This window comes from Apium graveolens, chromosome 8 (genome assembly GCF_009905375.1).
Source record: "Apium graveolens cultivar Ventura chromosome 8, ASM990537v1, whole genome shotgun sequence".
Classification (NCBI taxonomy): domain Eukaryota; kingdom Viridiplantae; phylum Streptophyta; class Magnoliopsida; order Apiales; family Apiaceae; genus Apium; species Apium graveolens.
In genome coordinates, this window is record NC_133654.1 from 128,774,244 (window position 1) to 128,790,060 (window position 15,817).

Consider the following 15,817-nt stretch of genomic DNA (forward strand, 5'->3'; position numbering starts at 1 on the left):
ACAGTGACGAACGCGGTGAAACTTCCAATATTCAAACTCAAAAAAGTAGACTTTTTCTTCCACGGACAATCAACCTTTTTGGATTTCTTTATTTTCTTGCCATAAGAAAATTTAATCCGTTCCTGTTGTGCTATCACTTCTTCACCAGAAAGGGGTGGACGTGGTCACCGAAGCTCTTGTTCGCCGTTAAAAGCCAACTTTTGTCTCCTATAGGGGTGATAGTCAGCTAAATAACGACGATGGCCTTGATAACACATTTTTTTACTATGACTTAAATATTTGGCGACGGTGTAGTCGCCACATATGGGATAGCTCTTTTAACCCTTATTAACACAACCAGACATATTTGCATATCCAGGATAGTCATTTATGGTCCACATCAAAACCGCTTTTAAAGTAAAATAGGATTTACTATAAGCGTCATAGACATTTGGTTCACCTTCTACCCAAAGCTTCTTCAAATCATCGATCAACGGCTCTAAGTATACGTCAATATCATTTCCCGGCTCGTGCAGACCAGTAATTAATATTGATAACATTATAAACTTCCTCTTCATGCATAACCATGGAGGAAAATTATAAGCTACCAATACTACCGGTCAGCAGCTAAACCTATTACTTAGGCCATTTTTAAACGGGCTTATACCATCTGCTCCTAAAGCTAATCGAAGGTTTCTTGGATCACTAGCAAACGAAGGCCACCGATAATCAATATTCCTCCATGAAGGAGAGTCGGCCGGATGCCGCAACTAACCATCATTTGACCGTTGTTTTGAATGCCAAATCAACTGTTCAGCGGTATCAGGAGATTTAAGCATTCTTTTAAACCTAGGAATGATAGGAAAATACCACATAACCTTGGCTGGACTATTTACCCTAAGTTTACCATCTTTCGCAACCTTCCAGCAAGATAAACGATATTTAGGACACTCAGATGCATTAAGATTTATACCCCTATAGAGTATACAATTGTTTGGACATGCATGAAATTTAATGTACTCGAGGCCCAAGCCAGATAACGTTTTCTTTGCCTCATACGAATTAACCGGTAACACATGATCTTGAGGAAGAAAAGAACCAACATAAGTGAGAAGATCAGTGAAGGCGCTATCGCTAATACCAAACCTAGATTTCCAATTATGTAGCTTTAACATTGACTCTAACTTCGTACATTCACTGCCCTTATACAAAGGTTGTTCTACATCAACTACAAACCCATTGAAGTCATACGAATCATGATCGTCCGAATTATAAGCAGCTTCACAAACGTCAACAGTTTCAGATTGAGCATTTTGCTCCTTAGGTTGAAATGTACTACCGGCAGATGACCTAACAGTCTTAGAACTAGTTTCTTTATGCCAAATCCAATCAGTATAACCCAAACTAAAACCTTTTTCATATAAATGACCCCGTATTACTTTTACGTTATATATTCTAAAATTAACGCAACGCCCACAAGGACAAGGGATGTTCTTGAGATCCTTTGAGTTCTCTTCTGCAAATATTAAGAAACTTTCAACACCTATCTCATATTCTAAAGAATCTCTGTCTTTGAAAATCCACGACTTGTCCATTTATTTTTAAGACAAATAACAACCTAGAAACCTACCTGTTTGTCATTTCAAACATTAAGAAGTAACGCTTAGTTATTTACTTATTTAGGATTAAACATAATTAAATATATAAATTAATTATGCATATAAATTAAACATACAAATGCTTGTAATACGAATGCTTGTAACACGTATAATTAAACATATTAATTAATTATTACAACTACATATGTTTACACATATACAATTCCACACCTAAACTAAACAAGAACATAAATAAGAACAAGAACATACACAACATAAACTAAACAGGATCCATACAAATGCATCTATTAAAATTAAACAAGAACATGCATTAAATTAACAAAATATAAAATTAACACATGAAACAAAAACATGCATTAAACACATAAAAAAAGAACAGGCATTAAACACATGCATTTATTAAAGTAACAAAAAATACACATGCATGTGAAATCTTACCTAATCGAGCAAACCCCCTTCAAGTATAACCAAACCCAGCTCCAGAGACCGACCTGTACAAACAAACTCGATTAAAATCAAAACATAAAATTTGAAATTAAATTCGAAAAAAACTTACTTTTCACACACTATATCAAAACCGAAACATGTTCACGAAGAGATTACCTTGACAGTGCTTTTTCCAACTTAGGAAAATGATGCGGATGAGACAAAGGATTGCAGATATAGATGTCACCCTCCCATATTATGACTAAAATCCAATGTTGACTGTTTTTTAAAATAAATATAATAAAGTTAGAATGTGCGGAAAAAATTACCTAAAAATTAATTGTAACAAAGTAAAAATTTACTTCTAGTTATGTGGAAGGAAGAATACACGATCAACATTCCCCTCTTTCAACCGAATGACAATGTAAAATTCAAAACCTTTGTTGAGGGAAAATGTAACACCAGGATCGCAGAAGGCAAACAGATCTAAATTATCGTTCTTAGTGACCACGGTACGCAAGTAGCTAAAAAAATGGGCTAATTAGCGTATGTATTTGTGCAGAATAAAAAGAATAAAAATAAAACTATGCTTACGCCATGTATGCCGCTATTGTAGATTGTCTGATCATGTCATACTCTAACAAGGCAATTATATTTTCATGCAAAATAAATATTATTTTCTCTACTCCAAAGATCTCTGCATTGCACGGAATCGGCAAAGAGGCCCCAGTAGCTTTCATGAAAGTTTTCGCATGTTTGTATAACAAACTGAAGCAACTCGACACGTTCTTATGTGTCTTTGGCCTGTCAAATTCTTCTTGCAGGCATAGAAACTCACTTTTTTTCTTTTGACAAAGGTATTTCCTTAACATTTTTCTAAAATTAATTAATATATCATTTATTAAATATAGAAACCCCTTTTCTGAACATAATGTGAGAAATTATTGGTGTGAACATACCTTTTTAATTACATTCGGGAAGTTTACCATGTCCCGAGGCCATGCTAAATGTGAGCCAACAACTTGGCAGACCGTCTCTATTTCACCACGTACGGGTACGGGAACCAAGGCTTCTTCTTGGATGCTGTCGTCCACCAAAACACGAACACATCCAGCTGGCATAGGCACTCTATGTATTGATTTGTTCATATCCGCGTCTTCCAAAACCATGCCAAATGCAACCTTGTTCTCAATATTGTCCACAGCCAGCTCACATTTTTTTGCACCCTACATTTATAAGGGAAGACAGAAAATAAATAATTTATGCAAGCATGTGTTGTGTGCACTATCACATATTGATACTAGTAAATGCTTCTTACCTTTGGTTTATATGGATCTTTATCAAAAGCAATACATTCGTCATCTTCGGCCACCAACAATTCATTCACAACAGTTGGTTTTACACCTTCATCAAGGATTCCATGACATGATGCTACTGAAAGGAATATGTCCTAAGTCCAATCAGGTATTAGGATTTAGGAATAACTCTTTATGTAATCTGTTTTGATTTCATTGATATTAATAAAAGACTTGTTTTGTTTTTTTACGGGCTTTATCTATTTAAGTGTTTAAATAAGATATACCATAGTTTAGAGTAAAGATTTTTATGGATTATGATGAGATCATAATAGTGAGACCTAAAAAGATGATAACTCTAAACTTAAATTGTTCCTGATCATAGGATTACTAACTGGTAATTAATAATCCGCAAAGATCGGTACATACTATGCTTGCTTCATTATGAAGGATGTCTGTTCTCATAGACATTTGTGTGGTGACACTATAGCTAGTATGTAGGTGCTTATTATGGAATAAGTTCACTGAACATGACTCGCCCAGCTGAACAACTGATGGAGTTCACTCACGTGTCAGCAGTTGTTCACTTAGTGATAGTTGTACAAGTATCCTTAGACTTGAGGTCATCATAGTCATCTTGTGTATACTGAACTATGCTTTGGTTTAGTTCTTAGTCTCCAGGGACAATTATTAGGGCTCTTCTGGGTATAGGAATTTGTACACGAAGATAGTGTATGATCAATAAAGGATCTACCCCTTCCAGTGAAGGAGGCGAATGTTCAAGGCTGATCCACTTATGCTAGTTCAGGAATCTCTGGCCAGAGTAAATGAAATTAGAAAGGAGTTTCTAATTTGCATAGAACTACGCATAGTAAATGGTAAGCAAAGTGATTGAATTAGATAGGCTTGACACGAGATCCATGCCTTGTATTTAATCCGGACATTGTAGGGTAGAAGGAGTTTATTGTACGGTAACTATTCACTGACAGGTTCTTGGTATTCTAAGCAGTGAATTCATATTATCCGGATAGTCGCGATATGTTGAAAAGCATCACTCACGATGTAGAATAAATGTGATTAATTAATTAATCATATTTAATAAATTAGAGAATTTATATAAATAATGATAAAATAGTTTTATTATTATTTATTTCTACTACCGGCTTAATATTGAACCTACAAGGTCACACCATAAAAAGAGAATGATTTTTTGGTGGAGGAATTAATTAATAATGGCTAATAATTATTTATTTGTGAAATAAATAATTAATTGGCAAATTTAATAATTGATTAAATGAGATTTAATTGATTATAAATTAATTAAGAAAAGTTCTTAATATTATTAATTAAGGATTTAATTTTTGGAAATTAAATCAAGAGAGAGAATTATTTCTAAAGTGTTTAGAAAAAGGATTAATAATTAAAAGGTGTTTTAATTATTAATGAGAATAATAAATGGGATAATAATAATAATATTTATGGGAAAATTTCAGCTGAAAATTTTGCCTATAAATACACTATTATAGACCCTATTTTATTCTAACCCCAGAAACCCAAAAGTTTTAGAAAACCAAATTCTCTCCACCTCCTCCTCCTCCTAAAAGTCGTTTTCTTGGTGGATACCGGTGGAGTGCTTCACACTTGAGGAGCAACTGCTATGGATCTCTGATCGTTGTCTCCGAATTATTTTAAAAGGTTAGATTCGATCCCTCGAATTTTTATTCACGATTTATATGCTTTTATTTGGATTTTGTGTGTGTAAAAGTGTTTTTCCACGCCCCGCTGCGTTAAAAATCCATCAGCTACTTTCTCAGATAAATTTGGGGAAAATTGAGCCTTTAGAGCTTCAATCTGTGCCGTGAATTCCTTCTTTAATCTATCCATCTCAGCATCCCTCTGTCGATCACGGTCCATCAACTCAGCCTTTGTAATTCTTGTTCATTTCTCCTTAGGAAAATTGAAAAACAATGTTGGGGTGACGAACCCTCCAACGCCTCGAACCCGTCCTGAATGTTCAGGAGTTTTCAGGGTCGTGCTCAACACATCTACAACACCCAATGGTTGAAATTCTCCATTTTCCTTCTTCTCCAGCAAGACATCCTGTCAACAGAAAATAAGAAAACAAAAAGTAAAATTACTTGCTTCGAAGCTTGTAAAATCTACTAAAATATTTTACTCACACCTTTGGCAATTATTTCTTCCACTTCTTCGTCATATGTCCCATCTTTCTTCTTACGACCCTTTTGCCAAAAAATCGCCCTATCTTTCTTCTCCCCAGGCTGCAACCTCCCTGCTTTTATCTGTTTAAAATATAGAAATAATTAAATCCATAAAAAACAAACAAAAAAGTAGACAACATTGATAATCACTTACTTCCTCTTCTTGTAAACCGATATACCCTTTCCTCGACATGCGGTGTGGATATTTCCGCTTTTTCACCCGCTCGCTCTGATCCTTACGCAATGGCTGTAGCAAAATACCAGTTTTTACTTGCACCTCATAATTAAATAAAAACAATATTTATAAATTTTTTATACCTCCCACTTCTTCGAAGTCCTATATGCAATAAATTTTTTCCAAGCATCCTTGCTCACATAGGAATATTTCTTTGGAGGTTTCCTAAGCTTTTTCTTCTGTCCAACAAACAACATGTCATAGTCGGAACTCAACATAGTTTTGAATTGCCTCCACTTCACTTTTGCCGACTTTAGCACCAAAGCCTCACATTCGGGAGGAATTTTGAATGTACTCTGAAAACAATTAAAAATAGATTTAACAACAATTAAAAGCCTAAGAACATGTACAATTAAAAGCCTAAGAACATGTACAATTTTTACCTCAACATCAGACCATAAGTTGGCTTTTAATTCCCGATCCACCTTAGGCCAGCTTGCAATATCGATTGGAATCATAGTTCTAGCTAGCATCCCAATGTAGGACTGGAAGATGTGTCTAGTATCTCCTTCAGGCTCTCCATACATATTGCATCTGACTTTAATTTTCTTTCCCTGAGCTTTCTTGATCACGACTTTGTACATTCTTGAAATACCTCGCCCAAATCCATACCTCTATTTTGAAGTTTCAGTACTGGTTCCTGGTTGAGTTTCTGTTTCATTTGGTGTTCCTTTTGGTCCTTCAGACTGACCACTGGCAGCTGTTCTAGATTCCCTACTTCTCTTCAGCTTTTTCTGCTTCTTAGCTGCTGGTACAGAGTCAGCTGCTTCAGTTGTTGCTTCTTTTGGTTCAAACTGATCAGATTGTTCTGCTGCTTTGATCAGTAGAGGCAACTCATTGGCTTCTTCGGCTGTTTTAGATTCACTACTTTTCTTGGACTTTTTCTGCTTCTTAGCTGTCATTTCAATCCTTTAATCTATAAAGTTAACAAAATATTAGATATGCAAATATACATATAAATAATTAAATATGCAGATATACATCCAGATAGAACATGAATAATTAAATATGCAGATATAGAACATGAATAAATAGATATGCAGATAATTAAATATGTAGATAATTAAATATGCAGATAATTAGATATGCAGAAAATAAAATATGCAGATAGTTAGATATACAGATAATTAGATATGTAGATAATTATATATGCAGATAATTAGATATACAGATAATTAAATATGCAGATAATTAGATATGCAGATAATTAAATATGCAGATAATTAAATATGCAGATAATTAAATATGCAGATAGAACATTAATAATTAAATAATCAACTGATATAAATATATGCATTAAGCGAAACGTGTAAAGTAGAAGTGCATTCATATAAAATGGTAACATAGTACATTAAGCGAAACGTATTAACTCTAGAAAGAGAATACACACAACATAGTACATAGTTTTATAATATATAAATATATTGTTCAGTTTTTAACCCAATTCCCTCAATATTTTCTCTAACCCTATGCTCCATATCATCAGCAACATCACATGCCGGGATATTAGAGCAAAATGGCTTATACTCCATTGTCGTGTCTCCTAGGTCATCTTCATTGTAGATATCGTGATAGTCTCGAGTCGTGGATTTTAATACAATGGACCAGGTAGCATCAACCGGATCTTCGACATAAAACACCTGCTTCACTTGATCAACGGAAACATATTTATCCTTCTTCTGGCCCTGTCGACTAAAGTCCACAAGCGTGAAGCCAAGATCATCCACTTTGATACCTCTGTTATTCGATGCCCATTTACACAAGAATTAAGGGGCTTTGAAATCGTGGTAGTCCAACTTCCATATTTCTAGAATGATGCCATAGAACGTCATATCACTCTCGATTGGATTTAAATCCCTGGCACTACAAATTTGAACCGTCTTAGCAAATAAACAAACACCGTTGTTCTGAACAACCCTTGATTTATCAAGATCTTTTGTGAAGTACCGAACTCCATCAACTCGATATCCTTCGTAAGTCAAAAGAGAATAAGATGGTATGACAACCAACCATCTTATCGTTTCTGAAACAGTGGCGGGGTTTTCCGTAAGTTCACTCCTAACCTGCACATATTATCATTAACTACATATAAGCCACTTATTAATTATATTAAATAAAACTCACAATAAAAGTCAGAATAAGAGAAACCAACTTTTCTTTCGAACCAATCAGCAAACAGCCGATTATGTTCTCCCATGAGCCAATGAACACTCTTTTTCTTTCCTCGATGAATTTCTTCAAGATACTCCTTATGCTTTCTAATAAAAAACATATATTATATTCACTCACAAGAATACTTACCGAAAAGATACGGTTTTACAAGAACGAAAACCGAACTTACATTATATAAGGAAATACTTTAGAATTGTTTAACAGGACAGTTAAATGTTCCTCATCTCGCTCTTTCTCTTCGACTTCCTTCATATTCACAATGGAAAAGGGACCAGAAAGCCTGACTTGGTCTTTGGGAACACCAGCTGTTTTGCAACTCTCTTTAAGAAACTCGGTGCAGAATTCTACCGATTCCTCACCAAGATAACTTTCGGCGATACAACCTTCCGGATGACAATGGTTTCTAACATAACTCTTCATCACTTTATTAAACCGTTCAAACACATACATCCACCTATAGCACACTGGTCTACACAAACGCAATTCCCAAACCAAGTGGACTATGAGATGTATCATAACATCAAAAAATGAGGCATGATTTTTTTTTTAAGCTCACACAAGGTCAATATTATATCTGACTGCAATTTATCTAGTTTCGAAACATCGACTACTTTGATGCACAAGGAGTTGAAAAAGAAACACAATCGTATTATTGTGACCCTAACATGTTTCGGAAGAACGGATCGAATTACAACCGGGAGCAACTATTGGAAGAGGATGTGGCAGTCATGGGACTTCAGCCCATAAATCTTTAAATCAGCCATGGACACGCAGTTTTTAATTTTCGATGCATGTCCATACAGAAGTTTCATATTCAAGAATGACGACAACATTGTTCTGTTTTCATCCTTTGATAAAGTAAAAGCAGAAGGAGACAAGTAGGTTTTCTTTTCTCCTACTTGTGGAGCTAAATCAGCCCTAACACCCATGTTAAGCATATCATGATGAGATGCCTTGCTATCTTTTGACTTGTGCCGCATATTTAACAGTGTCCCCATCAGATTATCACACACATTCTTCTCGATGTGCATAACATCGAGACAGTGACGAATGCGGTGAAACTTCCAATATTCAAACTCAAAAAAGTAGACTTTTTCTTCCACGGACAATCAACCTTTTTGGATTTCTTTATTTTCTTGCCATAAGAAAATTTAATCCGTTCCTGTTGTGCTAACACTTCTTCACCAGAAAGGGGTGGACGTGGTCACCGAAGCTCTTGTTCGCCGTTAAAAGCCAACTTTTGTCTCCTATAGGGGTGATAGTCAGCTAAATAACGACGATGGCCTTGATAACACATTTTTTTACTATGACTTAAATATTTGGCGACGGTGTAGTCGCCACATATGGGATAGCTCTTGTAACCCTTATTAACACAACCAGACATATTTGCATATCCAGGATAGTCATTTATGGTCCACATGAAAACCGCTTTTAAAGTAAAATAGGATTTACTATAAGCGTCATAGACATTTGGTTCACCTTCTACCCAAAGCTTCTTCAAATCATCGATCAACGGCTCTAAGTATACGTCAATATCATTTCCCGGCTCGTGCGGACCAGGAATTAATATTGATAACATTATAAACTTCCTCTTCATGCATAACCATGGAGGATGATTATAAGCTACCAATACTACCGGTCAGCAGCTATACCTATTACTTAGGCCATTATTAAACGGGTTTATACCATCTGCTCCTAAAGCTAATCAAAGGTTTCTTGGATCACTAGCAAACGAAGGCCACCGATAATCAATATTCCTCCATGAAGGAGAGTCGGCCGGATGCCGCAACTAACCATCATTTGACCGTTGTTTTGAATGCCAAATCAACTGTTCAGCGGTATCAGGAGATTTAAACATGCTTTTAAACCTAGGAATGATAGGAAAATACCACATAACCTTGGCTGGACTATTTACCCTAAGTTTACCATCTTTCGCAACCTTCCAGCGAGATAAACGATATTTAGGACACTTAGATGCATTAAGATTTATACCCCTGTAGAGTATACACTTGTTTGGACATGCATGAAATTTAATGTACTCGAGGCCCAAGTCAGATAACGTTTTCTTTGCCTCATACGAATTAACCGGTAACACATGATCTTGAGGAAGAAAAGAACCAACATAAGTGAGAAGATCAGTGAAGGCGCTATCGCTAATACCAAACCTAGATTTCCAATTATGTAGCTTTAACATTGACTCTAACTTCGTACATTCACTGCCCTTATACAAAGGTTGTTCTACATCAACTACAAACCCATTAAGGTCATACGAATCATGATCGTCCGAATTATAAGCAGCTTCACAAACGTCAACAGTTTCAGATTGAGCATTTTGCTCCTTAGGTAGAAATGTACTACCGACAGATGACCTAACAGTCTTAGAACTAGTTTCTCCATGCCAAATCCAATCAGTATACCCCAAACTAAAACCTTTTTCATATAAATGACCCCATATTACTTTTACGTTATATATTCTAAAATTAACGCAACGCCCACAAGGACAAGGGATGTTCTTGAGATCCTTTGAGTTCTCTTCTGCAAATATTAAGAAACTTTCAACACCTATCTCATATTCTAAAGAATCTCTGTCTTTGAAAATCCACGACTTGTCCATTTATTTTTAAGACAAATAACAACCTAGAAACCTACCTGTTTGTCATTTCAAACATTAAGAAGTAACGCTTAGTTGTTTACTTATTTAGGATTAAACATAATTAAATATATAAATTAATTATGCATATAAATTAAACATACAAATGCTTGTAATACGAATGCTTGTAACACGTATAATTAAACATATTAATTAATTATTACAACTACATATGTTTACACATATACAATTCCACACCTAAACTAAACAAGAACATAAACAAGAACAAGAACATACACAACATAAACTAAACATGATCCATACAAATGCATCTATTAAAATTAAACAAGAACATGCATTAAATTAACAAAATATAAAATTAACACATGAAACAAAAACATGCATTAAACACATAAAAAAAGAACAGGCATTAAACACATGCATTTATTAAAGTAACAAAAAATACACATGCTTGTGAAATCTTACCTAATCGAGCAAACCCCCTTCAAGTATAACCAAACCCAGCTCTAGAGACCCACATGTACAAACAAACTCGATTAAAATCAAAGCATAAAATTTGAAATTAAATTCGAAAAAAACTTACTTTTCACACACTATATCAAAACCGAAACATGTTCACGAAGAGATTACCTTGACAGTGCTTTTTCCAACTTAGGAAAATGATGCGGATGAGACAAAGTATTGCAGATATAGATGTCACCCTCCCATATTATGACTAAAATCCAATGTTGACTATTTTTTAAAATAAATATAATAAAGTTAGAATGTGCGGAAAAAATTACCTAAAAATTAATTGTAACAAAGTAAAAATTTACTTCTAGTTATGTGGAAGGAAGAATACACGATCAACATTCCCCTCTTTCAACCGAATGACAATGTAAGATTCAAAACCTTTGTTGAGGGAAAATGTAACACCAGGATCGCAGAAGGCAAACAGATCTAAATTATCGTTCTTAGTGACCACGGTACGCAAGTAGCTAAAAAAATGGGCTCATTAGCGTATGTATTTGTGCAGAATAAAAAGAATAAAAATAAAACTATGCTTACGCCATGTATGCCGCTATTGTAGATTGTCTGATCATGTCATACTCTAACAAGGCAATTATATTTTCATGCAAAATAAATATTATTTTCTCTACTCCAAAGACCTCTGTATTGCACGGAATCGGCAAAGAGGCCCCAGTAGCTTTCATGAAAGTTTTCGCATGTTTGTATAACAAACTGAAGCAACTCGACACGTTCTTATGTGTCTTTGGCCTGTCAAATTCTTCTTGCAGGCATAGAAACTCACTTTTTTTCTTTTGACAAAGGTATTTCCTTAACCTTTTTCTAAAATTAATTAATATATCATTTATTAAATATAGAAACCCCTTTTCTGAACATAATGTGAGAAATTATTGGTGTGAACATACCTTTTTAATTACATTCGGGAAGTTTACCATGTCCCGAGGCCATGCTAAATGTGAGCCAACAGCTTGGCAGACCGTCTCTATTTCACCACGTACGGGTACGGGAACCAAGGCTTCTTCTTGGATGCTGTCGTCCACCAAAACACGAACACATCCAGCTGGCATAGGCACTCTATGTATTGATTTGTTCATATCCGCGTCTTCCAAAACCATGCCAAATGCAACCTTGTTCTCAATATTGTCCACAGCCAGCTCACATTTTTTTGCACCCTACATTTATAAGGGAAGACAGAAAATAAATAATTTATGCAAGCATGTGTTGTGTGCACTATCACATATTGATACTAGTACATGCTTCTTACCTTTAGTTTAGATGGATCTTTGTCAAAAGCAATACATTCGTCATCTTCGGCCACCAACAATTCATTCACAACAGTTGGTTTTACACCTTCATCAAGGATTCCATGACATGATGCTACTTTCTCAGATAAATTTGGGGAAAATTGAGCCTTTAGAGCTTCAATATGTGCCGTGAATTCCTTCTTTAATCTATCCATCTCAGCATCCCTCTGTCGATCACGGTCCATCAACTCAGCCTTTGAAATTCTTGTTCATTTCTCCTTAGGAAAATTGAAAAACAATGTTGGGGTGACGAACCCTCCAACGCCTCGAACCCGTCCTGAATGTTCAGGAGTTTTCAGGGCCGTGCTCAACACATCTACAACACCCAATGGTTGAAATTCTCCATTTTACTTCTTCTCCAGCAAGACATCCTGTCAACGGAAAATAAGAAAACAAAAAGTAAAATTACTTGCTTCGAAGCTTGTCAAATCTGCTAAAATATTTTACTCAAACTTTTGGCAATTATTTCTTCCACTTCTTCGTCATATGTCCCATCTTTCTTCTTACGGCCCTTTTGCCAAAAAATCGCCCTATCTTTCTTCTCCCCAGGCTGCAACCTCCCTGCTTTTATCTGTTTAAAATATAGAAATAATTAAAATCCATAAAAAACAAACAAAAAAGTAGACAACATTGATAATCACTTACTTCCTCTTCTTGTAAACCGATATACCCTTTCCTCGACATGCGGTGTGGATATTTCCGCTTTTTCACCCGCTCGCTCTGATCCTTACGCAATGGCTGTAGCAAAATACCAGTTTTTACTTGCACCTCATAATTAAATAAAAACAATATTTATAAATTTTTTATACCTCCCACTTCTTCGAAGTCCTATATGCAATAAATTTTTTCCAAGCATCCTTGCTCACATAGGAATATTTCTTTGGAGGTTTCCTAAGCTTTTTCTTCTGTCCAACAAACAACATGTCATAGTCGGAAGTAAACATAGTTTTGAATTACCTCCACTTCACTTCTGCCGACTTTAGCACCAAAGCCTCACATTCGGGAGGAATTTTGAATGTACTCTGAAAACAATTAAAAATAGATTTAACAACAATTAAAAGCCTAAGAATATGTACAATTAAAAGCCTACGACCATGTACAATTTTTACCTCAACATCAGACCATAAGTTGGCTTTTAATTCCCGATCCACCTTAGGCCAGCTTGCAATATCGATTGGAATCATAGTTCTAGCTAGCATCCCAATGTAGGACTGAAAGTTGTGTCTAGTATCTCCTTCAGGCTCTCCATACATATTGCATCTGACTTTAATTTTCTTTCCCTGAGCTTTCTTGATCACGACTTTGTACATTCTTGAAATACCTCGCGCAAATCCATACCTCTATTTTGAAGTTTCAGTACTGGTTCCTGGTTGAGTTTCTGTTTCATTTGGTGTTCCTTTTGGTCCTTCAGACTGACCACTGGCAGCTGTTCTAAATTCCCTACTTCTCTTCGGCTTTTTCTGCTTCTTAGCTGCTGGTACAGAGTCAGCTGCTTTAGTTGTTGCTTCTTTTGGTTCAGACTGATCAGATTGTTCTGCTGCTTTGATTAGTAGAGGCAACTCATTGGCTTCTTCGGCTGTTTTAGATTCACTACTTTTCTTGGACTTTTTCTGCTTCTTAGCTGTCATTTCAATCCTTTAATCTATAAAGTTAACAAAATATTAGATATGCAAATATACATATAAATAATTAAATATGCAGATATACATCCAGATAGAACATGAATAATTAAATATGCAGATATAGAACATGAATAAATAGATATGCAGATAATTAAATATGTAGATAATTAAATATGCAGATAATTAGATATGCAGAAAATAAAATATGCAGATAGTTAGATATAAAAATAATTAGATATGCAGATAATTATATATGCAAATAATTAGATATACAGATAATTAAATATGCAGATAATTAGATATGCAGATAATTAAATATGCAGATAATTAAATATGCAGATAATTAAATATGCAGATAGAACATGAATAATTAAATAATCAACTGATATAAATATATGCATTAAGCGAAATGTGTAAAGTAGAAGTGCATTCATATAAAATGGTAACATAGTACATTAAGCGAAACGTATTAACTCTAGAAAGAGAATACACACAACATAGTACATAGTTTTATAATATATAAATATATTGTTCAGTTTTTAACCCAATTCCCTCAATATTTTCTCTAACCCTATGCTCCATATCATCAGCAACATCACATGCCGGGATATTAGAGCAAAATGGCTTATGCTCCATTGTCGTGTCTCCTAGGTCATCTTCATTGTAGATATCGTGATAGTCTCGAGTCGTGGATTTTAATACAATGGACCAGGTAGCATCAACCGGATCTTCGACATAAAACACTTGCTTCACTTGATCAACGGAAACATATTTATCCTTCTTCTGGCCCTGTCGACTAAAGTCCACAAGCGTGAAGCCAAGATCATCCACTTTGATACCTCTGTCATTCGATGCCCATTTACACAAGAATAAAGGGGCTTTGAAATCGTGGTAGTCCAACTTCCATATTTCTAGAATGATGCCATAGAACGTCATATCACTCTCGATTGGATTTAAATCCCTAGCACTATAAATTTGAACCGTCTTAGCAACTAAACAAACACCGTTGTTCTGAACAACCCTTGATTTATCATGATCTTTTGTGAAGTACCGAACTCCATCAACTCGATATCCTTCGTAAGTCAAAACAGAATAAGATGGTATGACAACCAACCATCTTATCGTTTCTGAAACAGTGGCGGGGTTTTCCTTAAGTTCACTCCTAACCTGCACACATTGTCATTAACCACATATAAGCCACTTATTAATTATATTAAATAAAACTCACAATAAAAGTCAGAATAAGAGAAACCAACTTTTCTTTCGGACCAATCAGCAAACAGCCGATTATGTTCTCCCATGAGCCAATGAACACTCTTTTTCTTTCCTCGATGAATTTCTTCAAGATACTCCTTATGCTTTCTAATAAAAAACATATATTATATTCACTCACAAGAATACTTACCGAAAAGATACGGTTTTACAAGAACGAAAATCGAACTTACATTATATAAGGAAATACTTTAGAATTGTTTAACAGGACAGTTAAATGTGCCTCATCTCGCTCTTTCTCTTCGACTTCCTTCATATTCACAACGGAAAAGGGACCAAAAAGCCTGACTTGGTCTTTAGGAACACCAGCTGTTTTGCAACTCTCTTTAAGAAACTCGGTGCAGAATTCTACCGATTCCTCACCAAGATAACTTTCGGCGATACAACCTTCCGGATGATAACGGTTTCTAACATAACTCTTCATCACTTTATTAAACCGTTCAAACACATACATCCACCTATAGCACACTGGTCTACACAAACACAATTCCCAAACCAAGTGGACTATGAGATGTATCATAACATCAAAAAATGAGGCATGATTTTTTTTTCAAGC

At 35.2% G+C, this 15,817-nt stretch overlaps 2 protein-coding genes across 2 annotated transcripts; both read right to left on the reverse strand.

Moving 5' to 3' along the window:
• Nucleotides 1–749: 749 nt before the first annotated feature.
• Nucleotides 750–1,574, reverse strand: LOC141679988 (uncharacterized). Its single transcript, XM_074486334.1, has one exon. The coding sequence runs from the start codon at nucleotides 1,572–1,574 to the stop codon at nucleotides 750–752; it is 825 nt and encodes a 274-aa protein (XP_074342435.1).
• An 8,160-nt stretch (nucleotides 1,575–9,734) lies between these two features.
• Nucleotides 9,735–10,559, reverse strand: LOC141679989 (uncharacterized). Its single transcript, XM_074486335.1, has one exon. It carries the CDS (start codon nucleotides 10,557–10,559, stop codon nucleotides 9,735–9,737), a length of 825 nt encoding a protein of 274 aa, XP_074342436.1.
• Between the last annotated feature and the right edge of the window lie 5,258 nt (nucleotides 10,560–15,817).

What these genes read in the sequence shown, in the direction of transcription:
- LOC141679988 (XM_074486334.1), bottom strand. Translation starts at nt 1,574, where the DNA reads ATGGACAAGTCGTGGATTTTCAAAGACAGAGATTCTTTAGAATATGAG.
- LOC141679989 (XM_074486335.1), bottom strand. Translation starts at nt 10,559, where the DNA reads ATGGACAAGTCGTGGATTTTCAAAGACAGAGATTCTTTAGAATATGAG.